Genomic DNA, 26,905 nt, shown 5'->3' on the forward strand with positions numbered 1-26,905 from the left:
GATTGAGGCATGCCTGAATTCGAGACCAATAACCAAATTGTCTGATAATCCTGATGACTATTCATTCCTGACTCCCGGTCACTTCCTGATTGGAGAACCTCTCACAACCATCCCAGAGCCAGATTTACTTACAGTTTCAGGTTCTCGTCTGTCCAGGTGGCAACTACTTCAGCGTTGCAGACAGTACTTCTGGAAGCGATGGTCAAGGGACTATCTATGTCAACTCCAGCAGCGGACTAAGTGGTCAGCAGGAAGGGTCAACCTTCAACCCGGAACTCTGGTTCTTCTCAAGGAAGACAACTTGCCACCTCTCGTATGGCAGACAGGGATCATGGTAGATACGCACGCAGGTGCTGACGGCTAGGTGCGAGTTGCCACTATTCGCACGCCCAAGGGGACCTTCAAACGGCCAATTGCAAAACTTTGTGTCTTCCCAGAAGAGGTTGAAACTGTATATAGTGAAAAAGTGTAATTAGTGAAAAGGTGTAATCTTTGATGTGCTAAAACTTTGTTTTTTTCATTTGACTTTTTCAGTGCGAGTGCTGATTTTTATTGTTCTTAATATTTATGTTTGTAATGTATATATAAATTAGGTGGGCGGTATGTTGAACACCATGTGTTTTCTTTCGTCAGAGGTCAGCACAATCAGACTGCTTCAGCCCCAGTGGTAGGGGGACAGAGTCACGCGCCTCACCGGCGTCAGTGAGTTCCGACACTTGGACAAGCGTGGGTAACAGTATTGTGTTTGTGCGCTACAACATGGACCACGGCGTCCTAATGTATATTTTGTACAGTGTAAATAGTTTTTGTGAATAAATGAAGTATGTAATGTACATTATGTTGGCCTTCCCTTTGCACTTAATGAAGTACATTTTGTGGACTGTGGGAAGAGCTAGGCCTCGTTCAACACGAGTAAGCAACTCTAAAACGAGACCGAACAAAAGTCCCTTGCTCAGTATAGTAGAAGAATTTTACATAAATTTAGACAAATACGTCAATTCGAACTCCAACTTAAATGAAAACATAGACAGAAACAATATTCTTTTTCATGCAGTAATTCCCTTACTAAAAGATTACTACCTTAAAAGAATTAATAAACAAAAATCCATACGTTCAAATCAACCACTCCAAGACCTCCTCCCCTCCAACCCCACTCCCGTTACTAACACACCCCCCAACCCCCCAAACCTCCCCTCTACCGTCGCCAACTACAATCTCAGAGCAACACGCATTAGATCTCAACAGGCAGCTACACAGAGTGCACGGTTCCAACACCTAACGTAAGTGAAACGACATACGATTTACTATTATACTTTCATACCACACCATTTTCACACTCATTATTTCTACTTCCAGATACTTTGTTTTCATAACATACACGCTTCTACGATAAAATCAACGTGCACCCTACCAGAACGCATAACATTCAACGCGTTCTTACAAATGTCACCAACTCAACATATTACAGCACACGAAAAGAACATGCTCCATCAATAATATTCAAGACTCTTAATAGCTCTAACAACAGTAGCTGCCCAAAATATCGCCAGACATTACAACCAAATATTACCTAAATTGCAAACAGATTATACAAATACTTATCTAACAGCAATTATGTATATAGTTATATATTTTTACGGACCCATTATATCGGAACATCATAACTAATCAAATACTGTTGTGAAAACTTCGTTAACCCCATTTTACCCCAAACAATGTATGTATAGCACCACATATTAATAATGTTAATGCAATGTATTTTTAACAAGGTGTATATATATATATATATATATACCACTGTTTTAGTTGTGTGTCCAATTTAACAAGATTATCCAATGCCTATGCTCAACAAAACAAATAGTTTTCTAAAAGTTCAACCCTATTCCAAGACATAAAATAAGAATAATAGGCTTTATAAACTGATACTTTAGTATTTAAGATATATGCCAACAAGGTATTGCATACTAATATTTTAATCACAAGTGTCCAAACCAATAATTCTACATTTTCATATGGCTGATCAATAATCAATTAATGTAATTTAAGAACCAATTTTTAATGTATATTACTGAACTTTCTACTATTAATTTACACAAATGTATGTATATCTCATTCCACATTGTACAACCCAAATTAGATAGTGATAACATGAAAAATAGCATGTAATTTTATGGATGATGTAGGCCCTATATTAGTTAACTACTTACCTTGACACTGTATGCTGGGAAACTTACGATTGACACATACAATAGCTCAAATGTACCAAGACATACATACCAACATTTATGATCAGTTGGACTTAATTTAAGTTTTAATCATTATATGTGATGTTTTTGTAAAATATATCTTTTATGCATGTCAACTGAAGATGACCCCCTACGGGTCGAAACCGGTCTTGACCATATTTACTAGCTGAATGTGAATAAATTTGTATTGATAAAGTGGTGACTTACATTTATATTGTTTTTGTAAAGTAATATCTATCAATACGGAAATGAAACTTTTGAACAACAGTAGTGCTATGATCGCCTTTAAATGTTACGGTGGAAGAACTAGCAACTCATTCATAACAACCGACAGTGGTTTATTAACTTTCCTTCAACCTGGCGATGAGGTCATGGCTGATAAAGGATTTTCTGGCATCAGAACAACTTATTTGGCCGTGGTGTCATAATCGTGAGAAGTTTGTTTTATATATTCTTTGTTTACATCTTGATCTGTTCAACGTTCAACAAGCAAGAATTGACAAATACTTATTAGGGATACTGCTAATTTTTGGCAAGTAATTATTGAAATAGAACATTGTCATTTTGGTGAGACATTCCTCGACATACTTATTGTCCTGATAAATAGGTATTGTCAACTGTTGTGCTTTGCTATATATAAATAGATCACATTTTCCCAAGCCAGTTACGTACATCAGTATTTGTATTTGCGTGCAATACATATGACTCGTCTTTTTAACTGTACATTATTTTGCTCGTCAAAGTAAAGAATGTACTTGCACATTTTCTGACTCGTCTACTATTGATTTATCTTTACAGGAAGATGGACACTTAACTTCTAACACTCTGTCAGCTACATTTCCTTTGAGAACTATGCCATCTGGAGATCACAAATCCAAGGTTGTTTCTTATGGATTATTAACCCACATGGAATAACACGAACACCAAATGAACTTCCATAGCATTCTATTGCTTCACTTTCCATTTCACTTCCGTAAGAAAGATCGTTCAAAACAGCTCCCCGAATTGGAGATTCAGTTACAAATGCGAGAGCTAAAAGTATCAAAGTTATATAGCCTATTTTTGATCCGATGTGCTTTCGTGCTATCAGATATTTTTTTTCTTGAAACCATCGAGGGCTTCCTGAGTGAGATAGTGTCCAAGGAGATTTTAATTATATGGTCTGTATCAACCTGCACTTTGCTGGTAAAAAACATTTCATCTCTCACAGTGCGAAAGGTGTATTTGTCTGGCAAGCGCACGTCGTTAGAGACTTGTAATAGCTGTGTCACAATTTCCTCACATTCTTCTCTCTCTCCACATCATTCACTACCCTGTCTATCAATGAGATGACTACGACCCTGTACGACTGTTCGATTTCAATACTTGTTTCTGCTCGAAGCATTGTACGAAGACTGTAAGGGATGCGCTTTAAAATATCCTCGGTTAATTCAAAGGGGGGAAGAAATTTCTCGAAAGTCCTTTTACCGAACAGTTCTTCTACGCGTTTGAATTGTCTATGTTTTTCTACTGACATTGTTTCCGGACTCAGTTTTCCCCACTGTTGCGGGCGGTTTGTTTTGGAGACAACACTCTTATTTTTAAATAATACAATAACGCAGCTATACGTATGCAAGTTCCTCTGGCGCCAGCAGGACAGGAACATTCGCTGGTAGAGACATTACGATTCTGGTCAACCTGAACACAAAATAAAAATGCGTACAACTTAGCAAACATGCATTAAGTTATCCACACTAAATAAACTTTATAAATTGTTACCTAACTACACGCTGCCCACCTCAAGTTTCACGATATAAGGCAGCAAATGACAGGTATTTAACGGGTGACTTTTCCTGTAATAATGTATCTGAAACCATTCTAAATTAACTCTTCAACGCCATTTTCATGGCCACTGACAACAAGGTTCCTTCCTTTCTTGCATGATGATTCACTTAAGATTGCCGAATTGAATTGCTTTAAACCCACAACTTGATCGAATGGCACACATGTACTGAGACGCTCGCACCACGCCACGGGCCACCATGTAGCGCTAGTAGTAGCATTTTGATCTATCTGCACGATGCCCATACCCCCAAGTAGTTTCCAAGCAATTTATGCCCTGACAAATTCACTTCCCACTCTTACAGGTGCTTGATATAATAAAGAGAGCTTTAATAAATGTTAAGTAAGGTGCTGGGATTAAATTAAATCATGGGAACATTTGATATGAGATTTCTCCACCAAGTGTGTAGAAATCACTACTGACTGACAAGGAAGATGGTCATAATTTGCAATATGTCAACAATGTTCATTCATAATATTTGCCACCACTAGCTGCCATCAACGGTTCATGAAAAAAGGTAGCAATAAATAAAATTAAAAATCACACAACGAACTATTTCATGATTTAATCCTAAACTTATTGACAACTATAATGCAGTTTCAAGTAATACTGATCAATTCAGTCCTGTCAATTATTGAACTCGACTTGCTTAGAATTTCTGCCTCCAGCATCCCTTATTAAAAAAATTTAAAAAACTTTAAAGAAATACTGCCTTACTATAAGAAATAAACAGCCTAACTACTGTATAAGAAATAATCAGTGCCATGTTGTCACAATCACTGAACCTAAGTTCTTAAATGCCTTTCCTGGCAAGACATTTGAGTTCACAGCATACAGTATCTTCTGGTCTGGCCAGAACAAATTTGTTACCTTCAATGACTTATCTTCAGTCTCACCTTTGGTTCAGACAATATGAAAGCGACAGACATGAGCAATTCTAGTAATGCCATTTCTTATGCAGCCTGTCCATTATCAATGGTGTGCAAATATCGTTAAAGGGCCAGTTGGCATGAGTGGACTTGATCAAGTGATATGTGACAGCAACTCTTGGTCCAGTAAGGAAAGCAGTGGGAACTTTACGAACTTTACCCACTTCCGTAGTATGCCTCAAAGATTCTTATGCTATCCACGACAGCTAATCAGGGAGCTGTTGAGGATACTAATTGCCTTCTACCCTACTACTCTGCATACAGCTCCTTTAAAACTCCGATATAGAGTAATAGTTCTGTACCGCTTTTAAAAATATTGTATTACTATAATTAAGTAGAATGAACTTATACCAACCATAAGTGGAGAATAAATGTTATATTGGGGACAAAATAATTGTGACGTTAAGTGATGAATGGCCTATTGCTTGGGAATTACAGTAAAAGGACAGATTTTGCTTCATACAGACATGCCAACTTTACAAAGTAAAAAAATCAGGAGAAATTTGGCAGCGAACTGTGACGTATTACGTACACATCACTGATGGCAGAATATGTACTAATTCATTATAATTCAATATATTAACAACTCCATTTGCCCTACGGATATATATTTTTCATTATTTATATATGAATACACACACACCGGACATACCTGAACTTCAGGAACATGTGACTTATCATTCAACATGCTGATCACATTATGACTATTGTTCAACACACCCGTAGCTGACTTAGCTCTCTTCAGAAACACGAAACTAAATTCTTGCTCAAAGTACTTGCCTTACCGAACTGATTTTAAGGTTAAAAGTTTCTCCAAAGTTTGTTCAGACAGCAAGGGCCTGAACTGCATTTTTGTCTTTGTGATTCTGCAACCCACCCTTTCACATTCTGCATTGCTATGTGGCATTGATAAAATAGGAAGCATCACCTTAGAAAGTCTGTCATATTTAAGTGCACCATCAGCTAATTTCATCCGAACTACCAATGCCCATTGAACATCAATTAGAAAGTGTACTTACTGCTGTTGTTGTGGTTAGGTAGGGCTCTATTTCGGAACTCACTGCGCACTGCTGCGAGTTCGTCTTGGGCTTATGCCCGCTGTGAGGAGTAGGGGGATTGGTTGTTGTGGGGGCAGAGGCGGGGTTGGGCGTGTCACTTGGTTTTATGGCACGTGATGTGCTCTGCTTATTGATTGTTTTGAGGTAGTCGTTTTTAACACATTGCGGACCGGTCCCGAGAAAACTCGTGTTTGCCTTGCCGAGCGTTGCGGACCGGTCCCGAGTTATCTCGTGTTAGCAGCAGACTGAACTTTAGTGCTATCTTTTGAGATATACGGGAACTATTTGGAGGTCAGGGGTGATAGAACTCTGTTATGTATGGTTCTACACAATCGATAGTCGCATTTCTTTTCGAGTATTCTTCATATCATAGATTTTCTTTGCATTTCCTGACAACATGTTTACAAAGTTTGAAGAGCCATGCAAGATGGCAGCGCTCAGGGATCGCACGTGTTTAGACAAAGATGAAATTATTCGCGAATTATGTGCTGATACAGGCTCCGAATATCTAAGTAATGCTGAATATTTAGAGTTCGATGATGAAATATCTTCTAACGGAAATGTTTCAAGTGATGACGATGATATAGTCTTATCTTCAAGGTGTGAAACACTCGTAGCGCATAACGAGTCTGATAATTGTGTTCCGGGTGTAAATATTCAAAATATTGTAAAGAATGTAGTGTTTTCTGACAACTGGGTTATGGGCAACAGTGAACCTAGGCTATAGGATTTTGAAGGTGCTGCTGGTATAAAGGTATGGTCTAATGAATCTGGAAACGTAGGACAAGTAGCAGGACTTATGATTGGTGATGAATATTTTCAGTATGTAGCTGAAAAGACAAAATTATACTATGAGCAGAATTCACATTCTTATAACGTATCCCCTAAAACACTAAAGTGGACTAATGTCACTAGCAGGGAAATTAAAAAATATTGCTCTGTGTATATTGATAGGGCAGGTGAAGAAATCATGTCTGGAAGATTACTGGCCAACCGAACCCCTAATAAATAAAACCCATATTTCCGAAAACAATGAGCCGAAATAGATTTCAAGAAATACCCTGCATTTCAACATCTATTCAGGAAGGCCACTAGAAAAATACGCAGTAGTCCTTCAAAAGCTAGTGAAGTTCTGAGAGTTTATTTGAATGCATGCACTCCAGCTTAGAGGTAGTTAGAAAGTGGCCGGGAACAGGGCTGTGCATGGGGTGAAGTGCACCCGGTCCGCAATGTGTTAAGGGCAGGAATGACTTTGTTAAGGATAATTTTGGTCTTTTCTGTAATATCATTTATATTGAAATTGGGATTAGCGTACTGATCCTTCAGTCCACAATCCATCACTCACACATATTTATCTTTTACAGATAACCATAATACCAGACAATATAGACAAGAAAGAAACCACCACTACTGTCAGAATTTTAACCAAACAGGACTACGTCTTCATCTTATGCCCCTAACTCAAACAAGATTTTATCTACCAGGAAGCTAAAGTGGACCTTTTAACAACAAGTTTATTACAATACACCTAGCTATTAACCAACCAAATACAATACATCATAAAAACCCATCATTGCTTATAAACACAGTATCAACCAACGCAGATCTATGATTAACAGCACAACTACAAGAAGAAAGCACACGCAGGATATGTACAATTAAACTCACCATGTTTTAGACTCCAATTATATCATATCACTCACGAACACTAGCATCAAGTGATATACTTCATAGCCACAAAATTTTACCAAGAAGTCATAAGTCATAAACAATCAGTGCTTTACACTTGTTTTTAGTACATTTTAATGTGTTTTATGTGTTTGTACAACTGATTAGCTCTTAAGTTTAGGTTAAGTTTTTTTTACAATCACAACTCAAACCGCAAGGTCATTCATACTTATGTACCACAATTTAAACGATAAAGCATAACTTATATGCCCCATTACACATATCCAGATATGCCTATCAAAGATGGGAACTTCCTTCAAATACTGTAATGTAATCTATGCAAAACAACATTAGCCAGCTGATGGCCAAATAGGCCGAAACCGGTACTGTAAGAACTACAAGTATAATAAATTATTGATCAGGTGGAATCCTTTCTTTTCCATGTATGTGAACTTATGGTTCCCCATTCAACAGTTATAGATGTCAGTAAAATGAAACAGACGTTTTATTAGATTTTAAGGTTATTATATAACCAGGCTAGCCACAACGAGGCTCGCGAGCCGCATGCAGCTCTTGTTTCAGTCTCGGGCGGCTCTTGACACCAAGCTTAGAGTAAAATTGATATAATTAATGGAAACTAGCAACGTTTCACAGTCAGTAACAGCGATGTACGGCTTAACGTTATTAACGCTGTAGGTCAGTGGTGAGAGATAGGAGGTGAAGATAGTTCAGGGACCTTCCGTTAGATAGCGCTTTCGGAGTAAGAGTGTGTCTGCGAGTCAGTGTCGTGAGGTGAAGTCAGTCGTGTCACGTGTAGGAAGTGGCGAGTGCGGATCCTTTTCTGTGTGCAGTTCTGTGCTGTTTGAGTACAGTTGTGGCCTGCTGTCTGAACAGTTACGATGCTGTCTAAGAACCGACTGGGAGGAGGAATTTGTTTTTGCAGAAAGAAACGGTAAGCTAATGTGTATTTTGTGTCAAATAACTTTGTCACACTTCAAGGCCAGTAATCTAGAACGCCATGACACTAACCACAGCAACTTTCAATAAACATTTCCTGTTGGCTCTCAGTTAAGGAAAGCCAAACTGATATCACTAAAGGAGAAAATTCATGGTCAGAGTAAGGTTATGTCAATTTTTACCAAGGAAGCAGATTTGACAACCGAAGCTGGCTTCATCTTGGCTTTTAACATTGCAAAAACAAAAAAGCCTTACACAGAGAGGGAGTTTATTAAGAAGCACAAGTTATTTCTGTTTTAGAACCCGAAAATAAGAAACTGCAAAAACTGATCAACGAAATGTCCGCTGCTATACACACAATAGAGAGGCGAGTTTCTGTTATTAGTGCGGATATTTTAAATAATTTACAAAAAAATCTAAGTTCTCAGCAGTAAGTCTGGCTCTGGACGAGTCTACTGACATCAAAGATAAACCACAACTAGCCATATTTGTGAGGCATGTTGCAGGTGGTAGAAGAACTTTTAGACCTGGTTACTTTGAAGGATACTACTTTCGGTTGTGACATTATAGAAGCCCTGGACGGTGTTTTACAGAAAAACTCTGTGCCTATCGGTAACACTGTCAGCGTTGCTAGCAATGGTGCACTATGACTGGCACGAAACAAGGGCTTATTGGGCTTTTAAATGCTGACATATTTCCACATTTTCTACTTGTACATTATATTTTTAACAGAGAACATTTAGCAGCAAAATATTTTCAGTACCTGCATATTAAGCAGGTAGTTCAAAAAATTGTGAACTGTATTCGCTCAAGTGCCAAAACACACCAATAGTTCAAATCGTTTATAGAAAATACTAGCAAATATACCCGTGCTTCGCTACTGTACTCTACAGTGTATACGGATATCGAAGCCCGGCAACACGAACACTGAGTTGGTGAGTTTCCATTATAATAGTAGGCCACTATCCCTAACGTCAGTCACATTTTAGATGGGTACATTTGTTTATAATGGGAGGCACACTTGCCTACCGACAAACAGAATTGGACAAAAGAGTTTTGAAAAAAATTGCACGCTCCCTTTTCTGCTAGTCGAATTGAGAAGGGAATTAATCATGACAATGGTACACAGGAGTTGGAGGATGACCCCATTCTTACTGCCAGTCAAAGTCTATGTGGGGAGGACTGATTACAATAGCAGACGCCCTCCTTCGGATAGTCACTATAGATTTGCAAAGTACAGGGTGATTAATTTGAAAGTGCAGAGCGGAGTGCCGAGGATTAGGCGCGCTGGGAAGCAGATACGGCGAGCGCAATGCCCGCCATGACAAGTAGGCATAGTCGGCTCAAAGAAGCGGCATGATACGCCTATAGAAACTAAACGAAACTGAACTCACAGGCTACATAGATGTTCTGGACAAATAAGTAAATGAATAAACAAATAAATAAATCAATTAGGAAATTAAACTGAACTTGCCAGTAATAAATACATAAAAAAATAAATCAACTAGGAAATTAAACTGAACTCACCAGTATTTAAAGGTGATGCTGAAAGTGATCTCCTTCAGCTGTAATGCAAGCTTCACATCTTGCAATGAGATTTCGAAACACACTTTGTAGTTCATGGATACCGATAGAACGCACAATGTTCCTAATTTCAGTTTTTAATTCTTCTGCAGTTCGAGGATTATTCCCGTAAACATTTCCTTTAAGATTTCCCCATAGATAAAAATCACATGTGCTTAAATCAGGCGAACGAGGGGCCATAAGCTTATATTGATGATCTGATCATCATCGAACATTTCCGGTAACCGTCGCATAGAGTTACGCACCGTATGGGCCATTACACTATCGTGCTGGAAATAGCCGTACCTTTTCTCTTCTTCAGTCAGTTCAGCAAAAAATTGTTCCAGAATGTTGTGAATATAACGGGCAGAAGTAATCGTGTCCTGAAAAAAGATCAGACCGATAATTCGTCGGGCACTGATAGCGCACCACACACACAACTTCACATCGTGCAAAGGTATCGGCTGTAATATGTGCGGGTTGTCTATATCCCAGATTCTATTGTTCCGTGAATTGACATATCCACTCAAATGAAACCAGGCTTCGTCGCTCATAACAAGAAAGTTTGGATCCACAATACCGTCGTGGACACTATTAGCCAATTGCAAAATCGTATTCTTGCATTGAAATCTGTAGGCAGTATGTTATGGACACAATGAGTCCGATAAGATCCTAAACGTAACCATTTTGTTGCATTACGTGCTGAAGAAGGTGAAATACCACTTTCCTGAGCTACTCTCCAAAGCGACTTATGTGGACTGACCTGGAGTCTTACCTGTATATCTTCTAACCTCTCCCGTGTGAGAGCTGTTCTCCTTCGCTTCTTTTTCTTATTGCTTACAGAACCACTACTACGCCACTTGTAAACGAGCTGATGCACGTAACGTTTTGATGGTACTGTTGCACTGGGAAATTGTCTATGGAATTTTCGAAGGTACCTTTTAACTGGTTTTTTCTTCTTATGCAAATAACACTCGACCAAAAATATTCTTTGCTCTATAGCGTATTTAACCATCGAGATAATAACCTCACAACACAGCTTAAAAGTCCAATGTTTTCTAATTGAGGGACAGAGTGCTAACAGCTGCACGCTGCAGTGAACATTTATCTCGCCGTGTTGACAGAAGCCATATGGCGCTCGCTCGGGATTTCCCACGGCATGGGAGAAGAAGTCTGAACGCTTAAATTATTCTCCCTGTATTTAATAACAATGGCAGACAAACCCTTTCTAGATTGCTACAAATCAACTTCAGTGAATATAGTCATATGGAAGAACGTGGATGTTTACCTTCATTTACAGACTAACTGCTGCTAAACATTATATCACATCGAAAAACTAATTGTACGATAAGAAGCCTCTGGCCACATTTAGCGATCTAAATGGCTGGTCCTATGATATGTCCAAGTAATTAATCTATTTAAAAGTAAGAGGTTTCTAGAAAAGTTGAAAATGGTGTAAGCTTTTCACACATTGAATTACATTTCAAATACATATGTAACAACTCAAAACATAGAATTTGACACAAATAAGGCTATTGGGTTGGCCAATAATAGTGTACGATTTGACGATCCTATCTTTTCTATAAGTGATCCAAACTATCAATTACATGTGTACAAGGTGCAAAATTTAGGTACAATCCAGAAATATGGCCAAAAGTAACGTATAAGGGAGAGAGATACAAAAAAAAAAGTCATAGGACTAAAGTTGTAGATCACTCCAAATTAAACCGAGAATGTGCCATCCGTTTTGTGATACGACTTACCGTTTAGCCAACCAATACCTTAAAAAGAATGTCTGCGCAGTCATTAAAATTGCCTCCATATTTCGATATTTTGGGGAGTAAAAAGTGAAATATTTGGACATCTTGGAATTTTTCGGTCGGTTACAGGCTGTCCAGTGAGCCGATAAGGAACCGTGTGTATCATGTGTCTCACTGAGCCGCGCTCGTTCACGATTCTTTCGATGTGCTATGATTCACTGTCTCGCTGCGGCGGAAGCTCGGCTCCCCGTCAACGTCCAGTGAGTGCGCCACTCAGCACTGTCCGCTGGGAGTAAGCTGAATCGTGTGCCGTGAGCTCGCCGTTCCTGTGAATCGATTCACTCGGACACTTGAATGAATCGATACACTGCTTCGAATCATGCATTCAGTAGCCAACACTATTTACAAAGTAATTAATCACTGGTCGAATCTCAGTTTTTTCCATTGTCACAAATCACTACGTGAGAACAACAACAAAGAGTCATCACTACCACACTCCTGCAGCTAGAGCACTGACGCGCCACGTGTTCACTCACAAAGGATGTGTGATTATTGCGCGGGAACATCGTTGCTCAAGCACTGACATCTAGCTGTGATTCCGAGAACTTTTCAAACCGTCCTCGTATATTGGTGGAAATAGGTGTTCTTCAGAAATAAGACATACTTCAGTCAGGGAATGTGATTTAGTAGTGTGACAATATCATTCCAATAAAACCAAAAAAAAAATTAACAGATCACGCTATATAATATGTGAAGTGTTTAGAAGTAGAATACTTTAGGATCTTTATTAAAATACTGAATATTATGTAAATATATGCAGGTTATACGTTGAGTGAAGTCAGATTAAGGTTAGATATGGGTATGACAGTGAATCAAAGATATGTTGATGTTAAATATGAAGCTATTGATCAAATGATATGGTTAATTGAAAGTGAAGTTATTTATGCACCGAGATAGGTTATGTATGTGGAATATTCGAAAGGAATAGAAGAGATATGACATGAGATAGTAAAAGAGGAAGATATTATGATGTTATATGAACATAATGATGGAAGAATTGAAAGAATATATATTGCTACGATGATATAATGGAAGTAAATGATACATTTGAAGAGAAAGAAGAAAATATTGATGCAGACTAGGATCATTTATGTTTATTATGACATTTCTTTGATCGATAATCTATATCCTATGATAGTGACGACGTATTGTGATAGAAGATATTATAACAGGGTACATCAAAATGAATCCTTATGAAAAGAGTAGTGCAATTGACTATTTTAACTTAATAATTCTACTTTAAAGTCACACGTTTTCAAATATAAACTATGGCAAGCGATAATTGACACAATCATTGTTACTTTCTATAAATAATTTGAAATGGATAGAAGTCATGGTATTTCTGACAGTGGTATTCCCTATATACTTGAATCACACAAGGTCACATGATAAATTTCTAAAAAATTTGAGAATCTAGTTGATTATGTTATATAATTGACCTAGATTGGAGATTAATTCAATATAGGATACAAGGATGGTTGACATTACAATTTTAAATGAATATTAGCACATGTTTGTTATAAATATAAGAAACTTATTTTATCCTTAAGCTCAAATTCAGTGATATTTCAGAGATAGACGCAATATATAATTTAATAATAATGTTTAATGCAGCGAATGACCAAAAGTTATTACAGGGTATACACACATGAATTATTCCTTAGTTCAGTCAAGGACATTTGTTTCCTGACAATGAGAGGCATGATATCTATCACATCGCTTGCCACACAACAAGCACACACACTACAGATCTGGTACACGATACGTCTTACGTTGGCAGCACTTATGATACCCGTGAATAGCAAAGCGGACCACTGAATGTCAATTCGTAACCGCTATCTGTCCACACTGTCGCCATCGCATCAGTAGAGTAGAATTCTTCCCATATTTATTCTTTCTTCCTCTCCAGTTCGTCCAAGAGGTCTCCACAGCTCATAGTGTAAGGGAGATGCATCTGAATCCGAAGATTTTCAATAAAGAAGTTTTCTCTTGTCATTTTATATACTAAGCAAGATGGGATGAATTTTGATACTATAGAAAGCTTTTTAGGTAGATCGCTTTTACCTTCTCCAGCTCTTTAAGTCATGTTTGTTAAGATAGTCCCAATTGAGTTGTATTCTGCAGGTAACCCAGGTGTTATTTTAACCCTCAACAAAAACCTTGCGGTGTCGATAGAGATCTGGTTTAAGTGCTTGATACTGTTGATTGCCAATATTCCGGCTATGGTTCTCTCTCTGATGTGTTCTGTGAACACTATCCCTCTGGTCTGCATGGTTATTCCTATATAATTACACTTATTGACTATGTTAATTTTGATGCCTCCACATGTTAAGGTTTCTTTGCCTGAGGTTCTCCCTCCCCTTCTGAATACCATACCTACCGTCTTATTTCTGTGCAGCCAGTATCCAGTAATCAGGTGATAGTGGGTTCGAACCCCACTGTCGGTAGCCCTGAAGATAGTTTTCCGTGGTTTCCCATTTTCACACCAGGGAAATGCTGGGGCTGTAGCTTAATTAAGGCCACGGCTGCTTCCTTCCCATTCCCAGGCCTTTCCTATCCCATCATCGCCATAAGACATATCTGTGTCGGTGCGACGTAAAGCAAATTGCAAACAAACAAAAGTCTTATTTCTGTTCATAGTTAATTGATTCTCTTACGACCACTAAGTTTGTCCAGGGATTCCTGTAAGTGTCCTAGTTTCGGCGATAACAAAACCATGTCTGCGTAGATTAAGATCTTGACTTGCTCTGAGGCGTTGGCTTGTACTGCATCATGTGTCCCTATATTAAATAAAGAAGGGCTGATAGGGTCTCCTAGAAGTACTCCTACAGTCTGCAATATGGGTTTTGATATTGATAAATTTTCGTCCACACTGACATAATTCTCTAATAAGATACTTCTGATTATCCGCAAGATGTAATGATTTCCTATGATGTTTTCTAACTATTCCAATATCAGACTCCTGCTAATCGAGTCATAACGCTTTTGAAAAGTCTATGAAAACAGCATATAGCTGTTTCTTCAATTTGCATTGATTATATTTTTGTTATTTTTTAATATTATGTATAAATGAAATACTAGTTCATTTCAATGTTGATACTTTGTAAAATATGCAACAGATCAAACAGTGATCAATGACAATAATTCAAGCTGTCAAAGCAGATTTAATTAATTTCATAATTTCAATTCATTGGTTTTATTTCTTTATCCATTATGTTCTTCTGAATAAATTATTATAGTTAAGACATACTTGAGGTGTTATCCATAGCTTCGTAAACAATAAGGCAAATTACGATTAAGGTGTTTGCTAATTAATACTCCTGCGTTATAACAATACGTCAGATGGCGACGTCCATCACTATTAAATGGCAGATGAGATATTTTATCAGCTTGGTTCCCAAATAAAATAAAAATGTGCATAGATTACCCTGAGATGATAGTTAGCTGGAGTTTCTATTACATGACCCGTACTGGACACAGGAAGGGCGCAATAGCCAAGTCCACTAGGTTATGTTAGTGGTTTTACATCACATTAACTACTTTTATGTTTCCGCAATCGCCAAGGTGCAAGCATTTTGTCGTACGAGTTTTTCACATGCCAGTAAATCTACAAACACGATGCTGACATACTCTAGCACTTCAGATATCACCAGACCAAGCATGGAGTGAACCTGCCAACATGAGCTCAGAAGGCTAGCGCTCTACCGACAGTTATTCACACCAGATATATTATTATTATAATTATTGTTTTCATTAAGCAAGGAATATTTTCAGACTAAATCTGCCCTTGCATGACAAAATCAAAAACGTTAATGCTCCACAACATTAAATAGTCAAACTCTCTCAACAGGACAGAAATACAGTGAATCAATTGATCAACTTATCTAGAATCTAAACTATGCTACAACAAATCCAACTTTGTTCAAATAAGTCTGTATACAAGACAGACCTCAGTAGAAATGGAAAGAGAAAAAAGTTCACCAACACAAATTTTTTTTAAACCTGGACCGAGTGTGTAGGCAGTTTGGACCACATTTATTGATTTGTATTATTGTTTAATGCGCGTTTGGCCCGATTAGGTGCACTGCTAATCATTGTTTACTCTGCTAAGCATCAGACAGCACTACTGGTATGTTGGTGTAATGCTGCAGTTCATCGTGGGAACAGTCTTGAAGACATCATCTGCCGTTCAGCTTGCTGGGAGCAGTCCTAACACAACAACGTGCACAGAAATGTAAGTAGATTTCTGAGCTTACGTTTACTGATCCAAGCAGTGTTGTACATAATTTCCACTGTAACAACATTCCTCCCAGAAAGTTTTAGTGACTAATGGCGGTGGATACTACTTCTTGCTTCTGAATTTGGCCAACTGTGGAAAGCGTGAAACTTAATGCTTTCTGGCCAGTCTTCTTTCCTCTTCCCAGAACTACTTCATTCGTTCACTCCTTAATTTTCTCTGCTCCTCAGATATTACAAATTTGGGCCTGTTCTTCCGCTGCTCTTCATGAAATTTGTGGCCATAGAACTTCTTTCTGTTGAGGATCAATTCTGGAGTTATTTAATTTCTTCTGCGTCCTTCTTAACCTCCTCCACCCATTTCGTTGTCCTCAATCCAATTATATATTTAAATATCCTTTGTCAGGCGGTTGTCATTCATTCTGACGAGATGTCTGTAAAATTTGTCTTCGTTCTTGTTCTTGTGTCCGTGATCTTTTCGGAATACTTGTAGAGATCCTCATTTCTCCTTTTCCTCTATGTACCATCCGTCGTTTTGAGGTCCAAGAATTTTCCTTTCTTTCTTAATTTCTTTAAGTTCCCCTTTTTTATTTAATACTAGCTGATGTACCCGTGCTTCGCTACGGAATTCTACATTGTATACCAAATTCTAGGTTAGTGTACACGTTGTGAGCAAGATTGTCTTAAATTGTATAGCTCTTAACGTTACCCTAGAAATGCAATGGGAGGTCAAACATCTTTTCTCATATGAAGACTGAGGGAATTTTCACTGTAATGGTAGACCAATTTCATACCATCAGTCACAATCAGGTTAGGATGTTTTCATTATAATGCCTTTTTACGTCCTCAGAAAGACTGTCTTAGTAGTTTCCCCAACTGAAATGAACATACAATGACGCCAATAGAAATGGCGCTATTAATAGCAATGCTTTCATATTACGAAATACTTGTTCAAATGAAACACCACACATTTTTTCACTTTTAACAAACAGGACTACGCTGCCTATCTCACAGTCCAAAGTTCCAGACCCGGAATGACCAAACCGCAGACAGCCATGATCCGTGAACACTCTTCGGCTTTCTTCGGCTAGGAGAGGGTCGAATAGTGGAGGCTCCAGGGCAAAAACTATGCCCAATTACTACTCAGTTTCCGAGGAGTACCTGATGAGTCGGAAAATATCAATTCACTACAGTGGCGGCGGAAAAATCTGACTGAAGGCAAATTTTTCCTCCAAGCCAGAAGAGAAACAACCACTCCAAGAGTGAAGAGAAAGAAGCTTTTCTTAAAAAACGGCTCTTTTCAGAGTTAAATTTTGAGTTTAGTGAATATTGTGGTGCTATAATTTGGAAAAGGCCTAAATTTTTATTCTAGACCAGGCCATACTACTACTACTACTAAGTGAGGCCCTGCCTAACTATGCACACTGCTCATTCAAAACAGCACGTCAGAGTAGGGATCGAATAGGTGAAATAGTATGATGAACCAGTTTGTTACGTACCAGCTATATAAGAAAATGTATGAACCAGAGGAATGGCGTGCTAAAGAAGAAAGTTTCCTAACTCCCCGGCTATTTCCCGCCAATATTCAGCCAGGCTGTTATACTCAGTACGCAGCAGTAATCCCATCTATAGGAGTTGATAGGCAGCATAAGAGACAAAGAACATCACAATAAACAATGGTCAATGTAATGTCATTGTTGATCAATGTTATGCACTTTCGATATTATAGGCCTTCACATTTAGTTTTTTCCGACTCTGAAATACTACTCTGATCATAGTCGGTATGGTAAAACTGAATAAAAGAAATGATCGGAAATTGTATTCTCTTGTACTTTTTGATAGGACCAATAACATTGGTATTTACAAATTACATTTTAGGCACCTTACCCTAAACTGCAATTTCATCCAGGATGAATAAAATTGTTTGAAGCTTAGGCTGTAGCTTCTTATTCCCCAACTCTATACACCGATTTTCATTAAATTCTGTTAACCCATTTTCTCGTGGCTCGGCGTTGATATGGACTTAGCAACAAAAATACAAATTCATGAATATCTGTGTTATCATAGCCAGTACGGTAAAAATGTGTAAGACATAAATGGTCGAAAATTTAATTCTCTATAACTTTGGTTATGTAGTATTTATCGATACGACAACTAATATAAATATTTGAGAATTACATTTAGGCCTTCCCCTAAACTACCATTTAACGCAGCATAAATAAAATTACTTATAGCTTAAATTGTAGTGGCTCATTCTCCGACTTTGCATACCAATTTTCAATGAAATAGGACCACTAATAATGTAAATATTTAAAAATTAAATTTTACGCCTTCCCCTAAACTACCATTTCACTCTGCGTGAATAAAATTATTCATAGGCTGGATTGTAGCGACGTATTTCTCGACTTTGCATACCAATTTTTATGAAGATAGGACTACTAAAAACAAATATTTGAAAATTAAATTTTAGGCCTTCCCCTAAACTACCATTTCTATCAGAGTGAATAAAAGTATTTATAGTCTAGATTGTAGCGACTTATTCTCCGACTTTGTATACCGATTTTCATTAAATTCTCTTTTGCCTTTTTCTAGTGATGCGTGTACATACATACAGACAGAAATTACGGAAAAGTAAAAAGTGCATTTCCTGGTTACTGAGGTCATGACCGATACAGAAATACCATTCTTTTCAAATTCTGAGCAATGTACAGAACAAACTCTTATTTTATATATATAGATAGAAGATAGATGAAGCATTCTGAACCGTACAGCCCATCTTGTTTTACAACGTTGTATTGTTTAATTTTGGCTTTGTAGGATATTGCCTGTTTATTTTCTAGCACTTTCCTTGTTTGCCTCCTTGTCTAGTCCATTGGGTTGGATCAGTTCTCCCAAATACTTAAACTTTTCTACTCTTCTAACCTTTCCGCACTTCACTTCCATGCTTTTCTCTCCCTGAAGTCCGTGCTCCATATACTTCGTCTTTTCGTAGGAGACCTTGAGACCTGTTTTCTTCGCAATGTCATGAAAAAGCTCCAGCATCCTTTCGGCATCCTCTCTGTTTTGAGCTAAGAGAGCATCAGCAAAAGCCAGACTTAATTTCCAAGTTTTTCCCCTTGCACCCAATATGAATTCCCTGTATGCTTTCTACTTGCAGAGAGTTTTCCCAGGTTCTTATGACTTTCTCCAATACAATGTTAAACAGGATGGGTGATAATCCATCTCCTTGTCTGACTCCTGTCTTTACAGTATTTGGAATGGATCAGAGATTTCCCAAGCGCATTTAATTTTTGAGATGGTGTCTGTCAGGGTTTGTTATATTATTTCTCTCATTTTTCTGTCAATTCCAAACTCTTCTAGGACATTAAATAATGTCTATCAATTGAGTCATATGCTTTTTGGAAATTGACGAAGATTACCACTGTGTTAATGCTCTAGTCCTTAGAATACCCTTGAGGATGAATATCTGTTCTGTACATGACCTCCCTTTCCTGAAACCTGCTTGGTATTCTCCAATAAGGGAGTCTATTTGTTCTTCGACCCTGTTCAGTAGCACTTTGGAGAATATTTTTTTCGCGACTGATGATGGAAACGTCTTCAGGAAAAACTACTCCAGGGGGCACCCAGAAATGGAAATCCCCCACTGCAAAGAGCAGTGCAACCAGGCCGTCGTGATACTTCATTATGTTGTTATTTTCGCTACAGGGACCAAAGAAGATATATTCAACCTGATGACATCCGGCAGTGTTATGGAATTCTGAGCAAGAGGGAGAAGATAGTGACTGTGATTTTGAAAGTGACATCGATATTGAAGAAGGGATGCTGGATGACAATCATTCTAGTGACTTGGCATGATCTATTACAAGTGATATCCCAATGGAAGAGGACAAGGGGTGCAACAACTTCAGATTTTATATTGGAAAAGATGGTGAAACAATCTGTAAAGTACTACTGTGGTTCTGAAGGATTCTAGAACCCGTTCGAAAAAGATCGTGATGACCTTTCCTGGGCCAAAAGCACGTGCACAAAACACTCCAACACCAATTGATGCTTTACCACAAATAATTTTCCTTGAATTGATTGATGATATCGTAAGATACACTAACATTTACGTTTCAAAGTGTCCGTCAAAGAATCCAGAATCTCAAAGAAGGGACTACAAGTATACTCCAGTACCGATATTATGGCACTTTTGGGGGCATTATTTGTTATTGCAACTAAAACAGGCACCCGTGCAGATACTTTATAACTTTCATCACGGGACGGTACTCCAATCAGAATCCTCAGAGCAAATTTTAGCTACAGGAGCTTTGTTTTTGATGTGATGTTAGAGTTTTGAAGACGTAAATAATAAAAATGTACGAATTGCGACAGATTAGCTGCCATTAGAGAAATTCCTTTGAAGTTTGTTGCTAATTGTCAGGCTATACCGAGCTCGATAGCTGCAGTCGCTTAGGTGCAGCCAGTATCCACTATTCAGGAGATGATAGGTTCAAACCCCACTGTCGGCAGCTCTGAAAATGGTTTTCCGTGGTTTCCCATTTTCACACCAGGCAAATGCTGGGACTGTACCTTAAGGCCACGGCCACTTCCTTCCCACTCCTAGCCCATTCCTCTCCCATCGTCGCCATAAGACCTATCTGTGTCGGTGCGACGTAAGGCAACTAGCAAAAAAAGAGTCAGGCTTCCTACTCTCCAGAGGAGTTTGTAACAATGGACGAGATGTTGGTAGTTTTTCGTGGGCGCTGTGGATTTATCTAGTATATGCCTTTGAAACCAGCAAAGTACGGGCTCAAATTCTACGCTCTGTACGACAGGACATTTCACATGTTCAATTTTGAACTCAACTGTGGCAAACAAGCCGAAGGTCCTTACAGTTGTTCCAACAATCCGATGGACATCGTCAAAAGGCTAACTGACCTAATAAAAAATTCGCATACGAATGTTACCACTGATAATTACTACAGAAGCATTCCATTGGCCGAATACTTATTGGAGCAAGGGTTGACATTTATCGGAAAACTAAAATAAAATAAAAGGGAAATACCTCCCGAACTTCTATTGGACAAATTTGGCAGGTTGGCTAAAGCATGTTTGGATTCCAACTTGACATGACACTAGTGTCCTATGCGACATAAAAGACTTATCCTATCAACTACGCACGACAAATGAAATTGATCCCATCGTTGCTCACCTCGACGAACTGAAGATGATATTTGAAGACAGTCCAATTCATATCGCTGCTGTAAGCGAGAGTTGGCTCCGTAGTTCGATTCCCACAAGCATGGTTGACATATCGGGCTATGACATTCACAGGCATGATCGGACGAACAGACGGGGTGGTGGGGTCGCCCTATATTGTAAATCTATGCTCAAGAGTAAAGTTGTTCACACGTCTACTCCTGCTGTAAAAACGGCTCCTGAATATATGTTCGTAGAGGTGCTTGTCAATTCTGTAAAAGTACTTGAAGGAGTAGTATATAGGCCTCCTGACGCAGTGCGAGACTTCCATGACTTAGAAGACAGCTTACTGAGACTGCTACCATCATACGAGCACGTGATACTTTTTGGTGACTTTAACATCAATTTATTAACTCTGAACAACGACGCCTCACGACTACAAAATATTTTTAAATCGTGTGACATGACTATATTACCCCTTAAACCCACCCACCATGTCCATACTTCCACTATTTCCGCTGATACATTCATAGACCTAGTAATAACAAATAACCCTCAAAAAATCCTTCACCACGGTCAAGTATCTGTTCCTGGCATATCTAAACATGACCTCATATACTTAGCATACTCTCTTCGCGTGCCGAAGTACCGACCGAAATATGTAACGTTTAGAGACTTTAAAAGGATGAATTTAATACAACTGAGACAAGATGCACAACTCTGCCCCTGGAATGACATAATGATGAAGAGTGACATTGACGAGAAAGTGGAAATATTTAATTCCAATTTACATGAATTGTACAACAAACATGCACCAAAGCGTTCTGTGAGAGTAACACGTCCACCCTGCCCTTGGCTGACTGCTGATGTTAAGACTATGATGAAAGAACGAGACGCACTACATCGACGCTATAAGCAGACTCAACTAGCTGACGTACATGAGCAGTACCGTGTTCTTCGAAACCGAATTAAGCTTGTAATTCGTAATAAGAAATTTAATTATTTCCAGCATTTAAACAATAACATTAACACTGGTTCCACATGGCGACAACTTCGGTCACTGGGTATTGGCAAACCACTTGCGAAGCATACTGATCCCGAGGTGTCCCTTGATTAGCTAAATACATATTTCTCCACGGAACGTCTAACTCCTGACACAACGACACCACAAAATACCATTGACAATATATTAAGGCAACAATCCCCAGTCCGTTCTGCATTCAAATTTGATATCATTACAGAACATGAAGTAAGAAGGGAAGTTAATTCAATAAAATCTCACGCTACAGGAGCTGATGAAATTCCCATTTCATTTGTGACTTACATAATCGACATAATACTGCCCATTTTTACGCATTTACTTAATACCTGTCTTGCTTCAGGCAAAATCCCAATTAAATGGAAAGATGCACTCATTGTGCCTGTCCCAAAAATCTCTCCTGCAAGCAATGCATCTGACTACCGACCTGTCTGCATCCTCACAGCACTTTCTAAGGTTCTGGAGAAGATAATGCATAAACAAATTGTTAAATACTTGGAAAAACATTCTGTACTTGATCCCTTACAGTCTGGTTTTAAGAAAGGACACAGTACTGCAACTACACTAATCAAAATCACGGATGACATTAGACGGGCTATGGACGAACGAAAACTGACTGTACTTATCCTTCTTGACTTTAGCAGTGCGTTTGATACTGTAAATATAGACATACTGTTAGCTAAGTTACAAAAACTTCACATGGCTCATTCTACTATTCAGCTCTTGGGCTCATACCTCAAAAACAGACGACAGCAAGTTGTATCAAACATGAAGACTACAGAATGGAGGACTAAGCTATCTGGCGTTCCCCAAGGGTCTATTCTTGGACCTCTTTTATTCTTAATCTATATTAATGACATTTCTTCTCATCTGAACGACTGCAACTATCATCTTTATGCCGACGATCTTCAGATATACTCACACTTTAAGGTCCCCGACATTGACAAAGCAATCCACCATATGAACTCGACTTTATATTCAATTAGCTCGTATGCTAAAGATAACTGCCTATTAATTAACCCGAAGAAAACGCAAGCAATCATAATAGGACAATCTAGACTTTTAAATACGCTAAACATCATACAGCAGCCTAACCTCATGCTCTGTAGTGAAGCTATACCTTTTCAGAAGTCTGTAAAAAACCTAGGTGTTGTCATGAATGACACATTAAACTGGAATGACCATATAACAAGTGTCTGCAGAAAAGTATATGCATCTCTTCACCCCCTAAAAATGAAACAATCCATTCTACCACACAGCATGAAAATAAAACTTATTCAAACCCTCATTTTCCCAATAATTTATTACTGTGATGTCGTATTAACCGATGCAACTACAGAACAAACTATGAAACTTCAAAGGGCAATGAACTCTTGCATACGATTTATATTTTCTTTGAACTTTAGGACACATATTTCCCCTTATTATGAGAAGCTACCCTGGCTGAAAATTGATCAACTAAGGAATTTACATACTGCGACACTAATTTTTCTGAACGAATCTACACCTGAATACCTATCCTCACATTTTAACTTCCTCTCATCTTTCCATGGACATAATACCAGATCGACTTCTACCCTTATGATACCTGTTAATCATTCAGCTGTATACAGCCACTCTTTCCAAGTGTCTGGGGCAAGGCTATGGAACACACTCCCTGTCAGTATACGTAATAGCACTTCAACAGTCTCATTTAAACGGTCTTGTCGAGATTTCCTCTTAAATACGTGACCAGCTTGTATGAATGTTAGTGTGCATGAGTGCAATTATGATTTAGAACTATTGTTAGGTGATGTATATGTAGATAGGCTAGATAATATTAATCATTAAAAATAACAATTATAATCTGTTATAATATTACTCCATAAATTTAAGTAGCTCTAGGGTCTGCTAATGTTATTTTACTAAAGTATGCGATTATGTACTGTTCGTAGTGGTTAAGTGTAAGAGAGGGCCGTGAGCCCTAACTTCGCCACATACAAGGCATAAATAAGTAAATAAATAAATAAATAAATAATAAACCATTCGCCATCGTTGACTATAATGGGACCAAGGGTGGCACAGATTCTGTTGATCAGATGTGTTCTACACATACAACAGCAACGAAATCCAGGTGATGGCCTCTTGTGTTTCTCTGTGAACTTGATATTCCAGGGATAAACGCGTCCAAGATATTTTTTGCCAACAGCCCATCAAAGGATTGTGTGAGAAGGAAATATGTCACTGATTTGGGACCGAGTTTGATGGAGGTAAATCTCTGAGAAAGAGCTCAGCCTGTGTCTCTTCCAAGTGATTTACAGGTATTCGTATCAAAGTTTTGTGAAACCAAGGAGACTATAAAGTGTGCATCGCAAAAGAAAATCGGCTTCATTTGTGGAACGCACAAAAATACGAAGACTGGTGTTACCTGTAATCTATGTTGTCGAAATGTGTGGCGCAATCAGTCAGCATAAGGTTACCTGTGAAAAGTGCAGTCAAGAAGCTGAAGATGAAAACTAAATTTGCTTCAATTCATTGGGAACAGTAATCCACTACTTGATTTCAGAACTATGTAGTGCAGTCCCATGTTTGAATTTCGACTTGTATTCGGATGTTCTCGAAAACATGTTATATTTCGTAAAGTGTATAAGTGTGTACATTTTTGTAGTTTTAGAATAAACATTACATCTTTCCATCATTTAAATACACTTTCTTAAACTCAAAATGATAAAATGCACATAATGTTTGAGAAAGTTGGCATACAACATTGTGCGGTCCAAACACCGCCGCACGAAATGTAATGCGATACGGAGTAACGCGCACGGTTCAGGGTTAAAGTCCTGAAACTAAACAAAGTACACAGAAGCCATATACCAGTATTCAGTTATAAGCATTCAAACAATATGCTTAACTACATTACAATTTTACATGTTCTACAATATGTATCAAAAAATCATCAAGAATTGTTACCTGAGAAGTATCCACCATAGAGACGGTCCAGACAACATTCACCATCCACTACCAAACTCAATTTGTTATTGGCATTTCCCTTATTGCCTCCACGGTGACTCTGGCGGGCCTGGCGCTGAGCTATACCACGAGCAATTCTCAAGAGATCAACAGGTACTGAGCTCCCAGGTACTTGTGACCCATCAATAAAAGTCTGCAAGTCTTGTATTCCCATCTTTGTTTTTCAAGAAAACTTCACTAATCTTTTCAATTGTTAAATGGAATTGTCTTGTACTTCTGAGAATTTGAACAGTTCAATGAATAGGAAGCAGTTTTCAACCTGAAAAGGTGGAGAAAACTTAATGTATGATGTAAATTTCTGCACAAAAATACAAAAAATACAAGGTACAGAAATTTATCCAAACAATATATTTCTAGAGAACATTCTGCTAAAACACATGAAGTAGACATCTCATCATTCCCCAGATCCATTCAAGCATCACATTATACAGTTAATACACAATACTAATATACAATTAAGACAGATGAGATAAAATACAAGATGACGATCTAAATAACTTTAGCCCAATATTTAGCAATCACCATGGCTTCAGAGCTTGTGGACATCCGATCATTAACGTTACATCTTGCAGGACATAGTTTACGATCATTGCCATTACGACATTAATTTAATAAGTATTAGTTTACGATGGTATAAGTGCTCTGTAGTTTGTTGAACTCCAGTCACAAAAGGTTAATGATGTGGTGTAACCGCAATTCTGCAAATTATCATTTGACCTTATGACCCCTGTTCCGAGCCTATTCAGAGTTTACCACACAGGCCATTCTTCACTGAAACCAGCAGCTAGATTTTCTGATTGTGTCAACTAATGGTGTTGAGATCTGATCTTCCACACAGACAATCCAGAAGATCTCTGTTGAACAATATTACCGTATTTACTTGCATATTAGACCCCCCCCCCCCTCAAATTTTGTGCATTGAACATGACTTCTAGGCTATAAAGAGCTTCAACTATACATGTAAATGTAAAAAGTCAATAAATGGAACACAATTTTTAGGTCAACATATAAATTAAATACAATCCGTTTCAGTTACTCATATCACGTCATTCATTTCATCTCAATTCCTCTGACGAGGAAGACGTCAGGAAGGGCATACGGTCGTAAAAACTCACTAAGAAGATTCGTCTCACTTCATACTCTACCCCACAAAGAAAACGGATAAGGGTATTGTATTATCATGTGCAATAATGACACAAAATAACTCAATGGCCAGTCATTTGTCAGTTGAGCAGTACGCTTACCACACAGTAAACCTCATCACTGCTTTCATTTTGTCTTGCGCCGCTAACTTCCCTGCTACCGGCATGTCATCATTCCAAGTCACGTCATCTTCACTGCCATCTCGTCAGCCATGCACTACAATAGAGACCGAGA

General features: G+C 38.2%; 1 protein-coding gene across 3 annotated transcripts in view; it reads right to left on the reverse strand.

Moving 5' to 3' along the window:
* LOC136857688 (constitutive coactivator of PPAR-gamma-like protein 1 homolog) overlaps positions 1–26,905 on the reverse strand; it is a 339,417-nt gene that overhangs the window by 285,271 nt on the left and 27,241 nt on the right. For all 3 annotated transcript variants that reach the window (XM_067136540.2, XM_067136539.2, XM_067136541.2), the window contains exon 2: positions 25,469–25,787. In XM_067136540.2, the coding sequence (XP_066992641.1) occupies positions 25,469–25,682 (214 nt within the window). In that variant the 5' untranslated portion in view covers positions 25,683–25,787. The remainder of the gene's footprint in view (positions 1–25,468; positions 25,788–26,905) is intronic.

Source organism: Anabrus simplex, chromosome 1, assembly GCF_040414725.1.
Source record: "Anabrus simplex isolate iqAnaSimp1 chromosome 1, ASM4041472v1, whole genome shotgun sequence".
Taxonomy (NCBI): domain Eukaryota; kingdom Metazoa; phylum Arthropoda; class Insecta; order Orthoptera; family Tettigoniidae; genus Anabrus; species Anabrus simplex.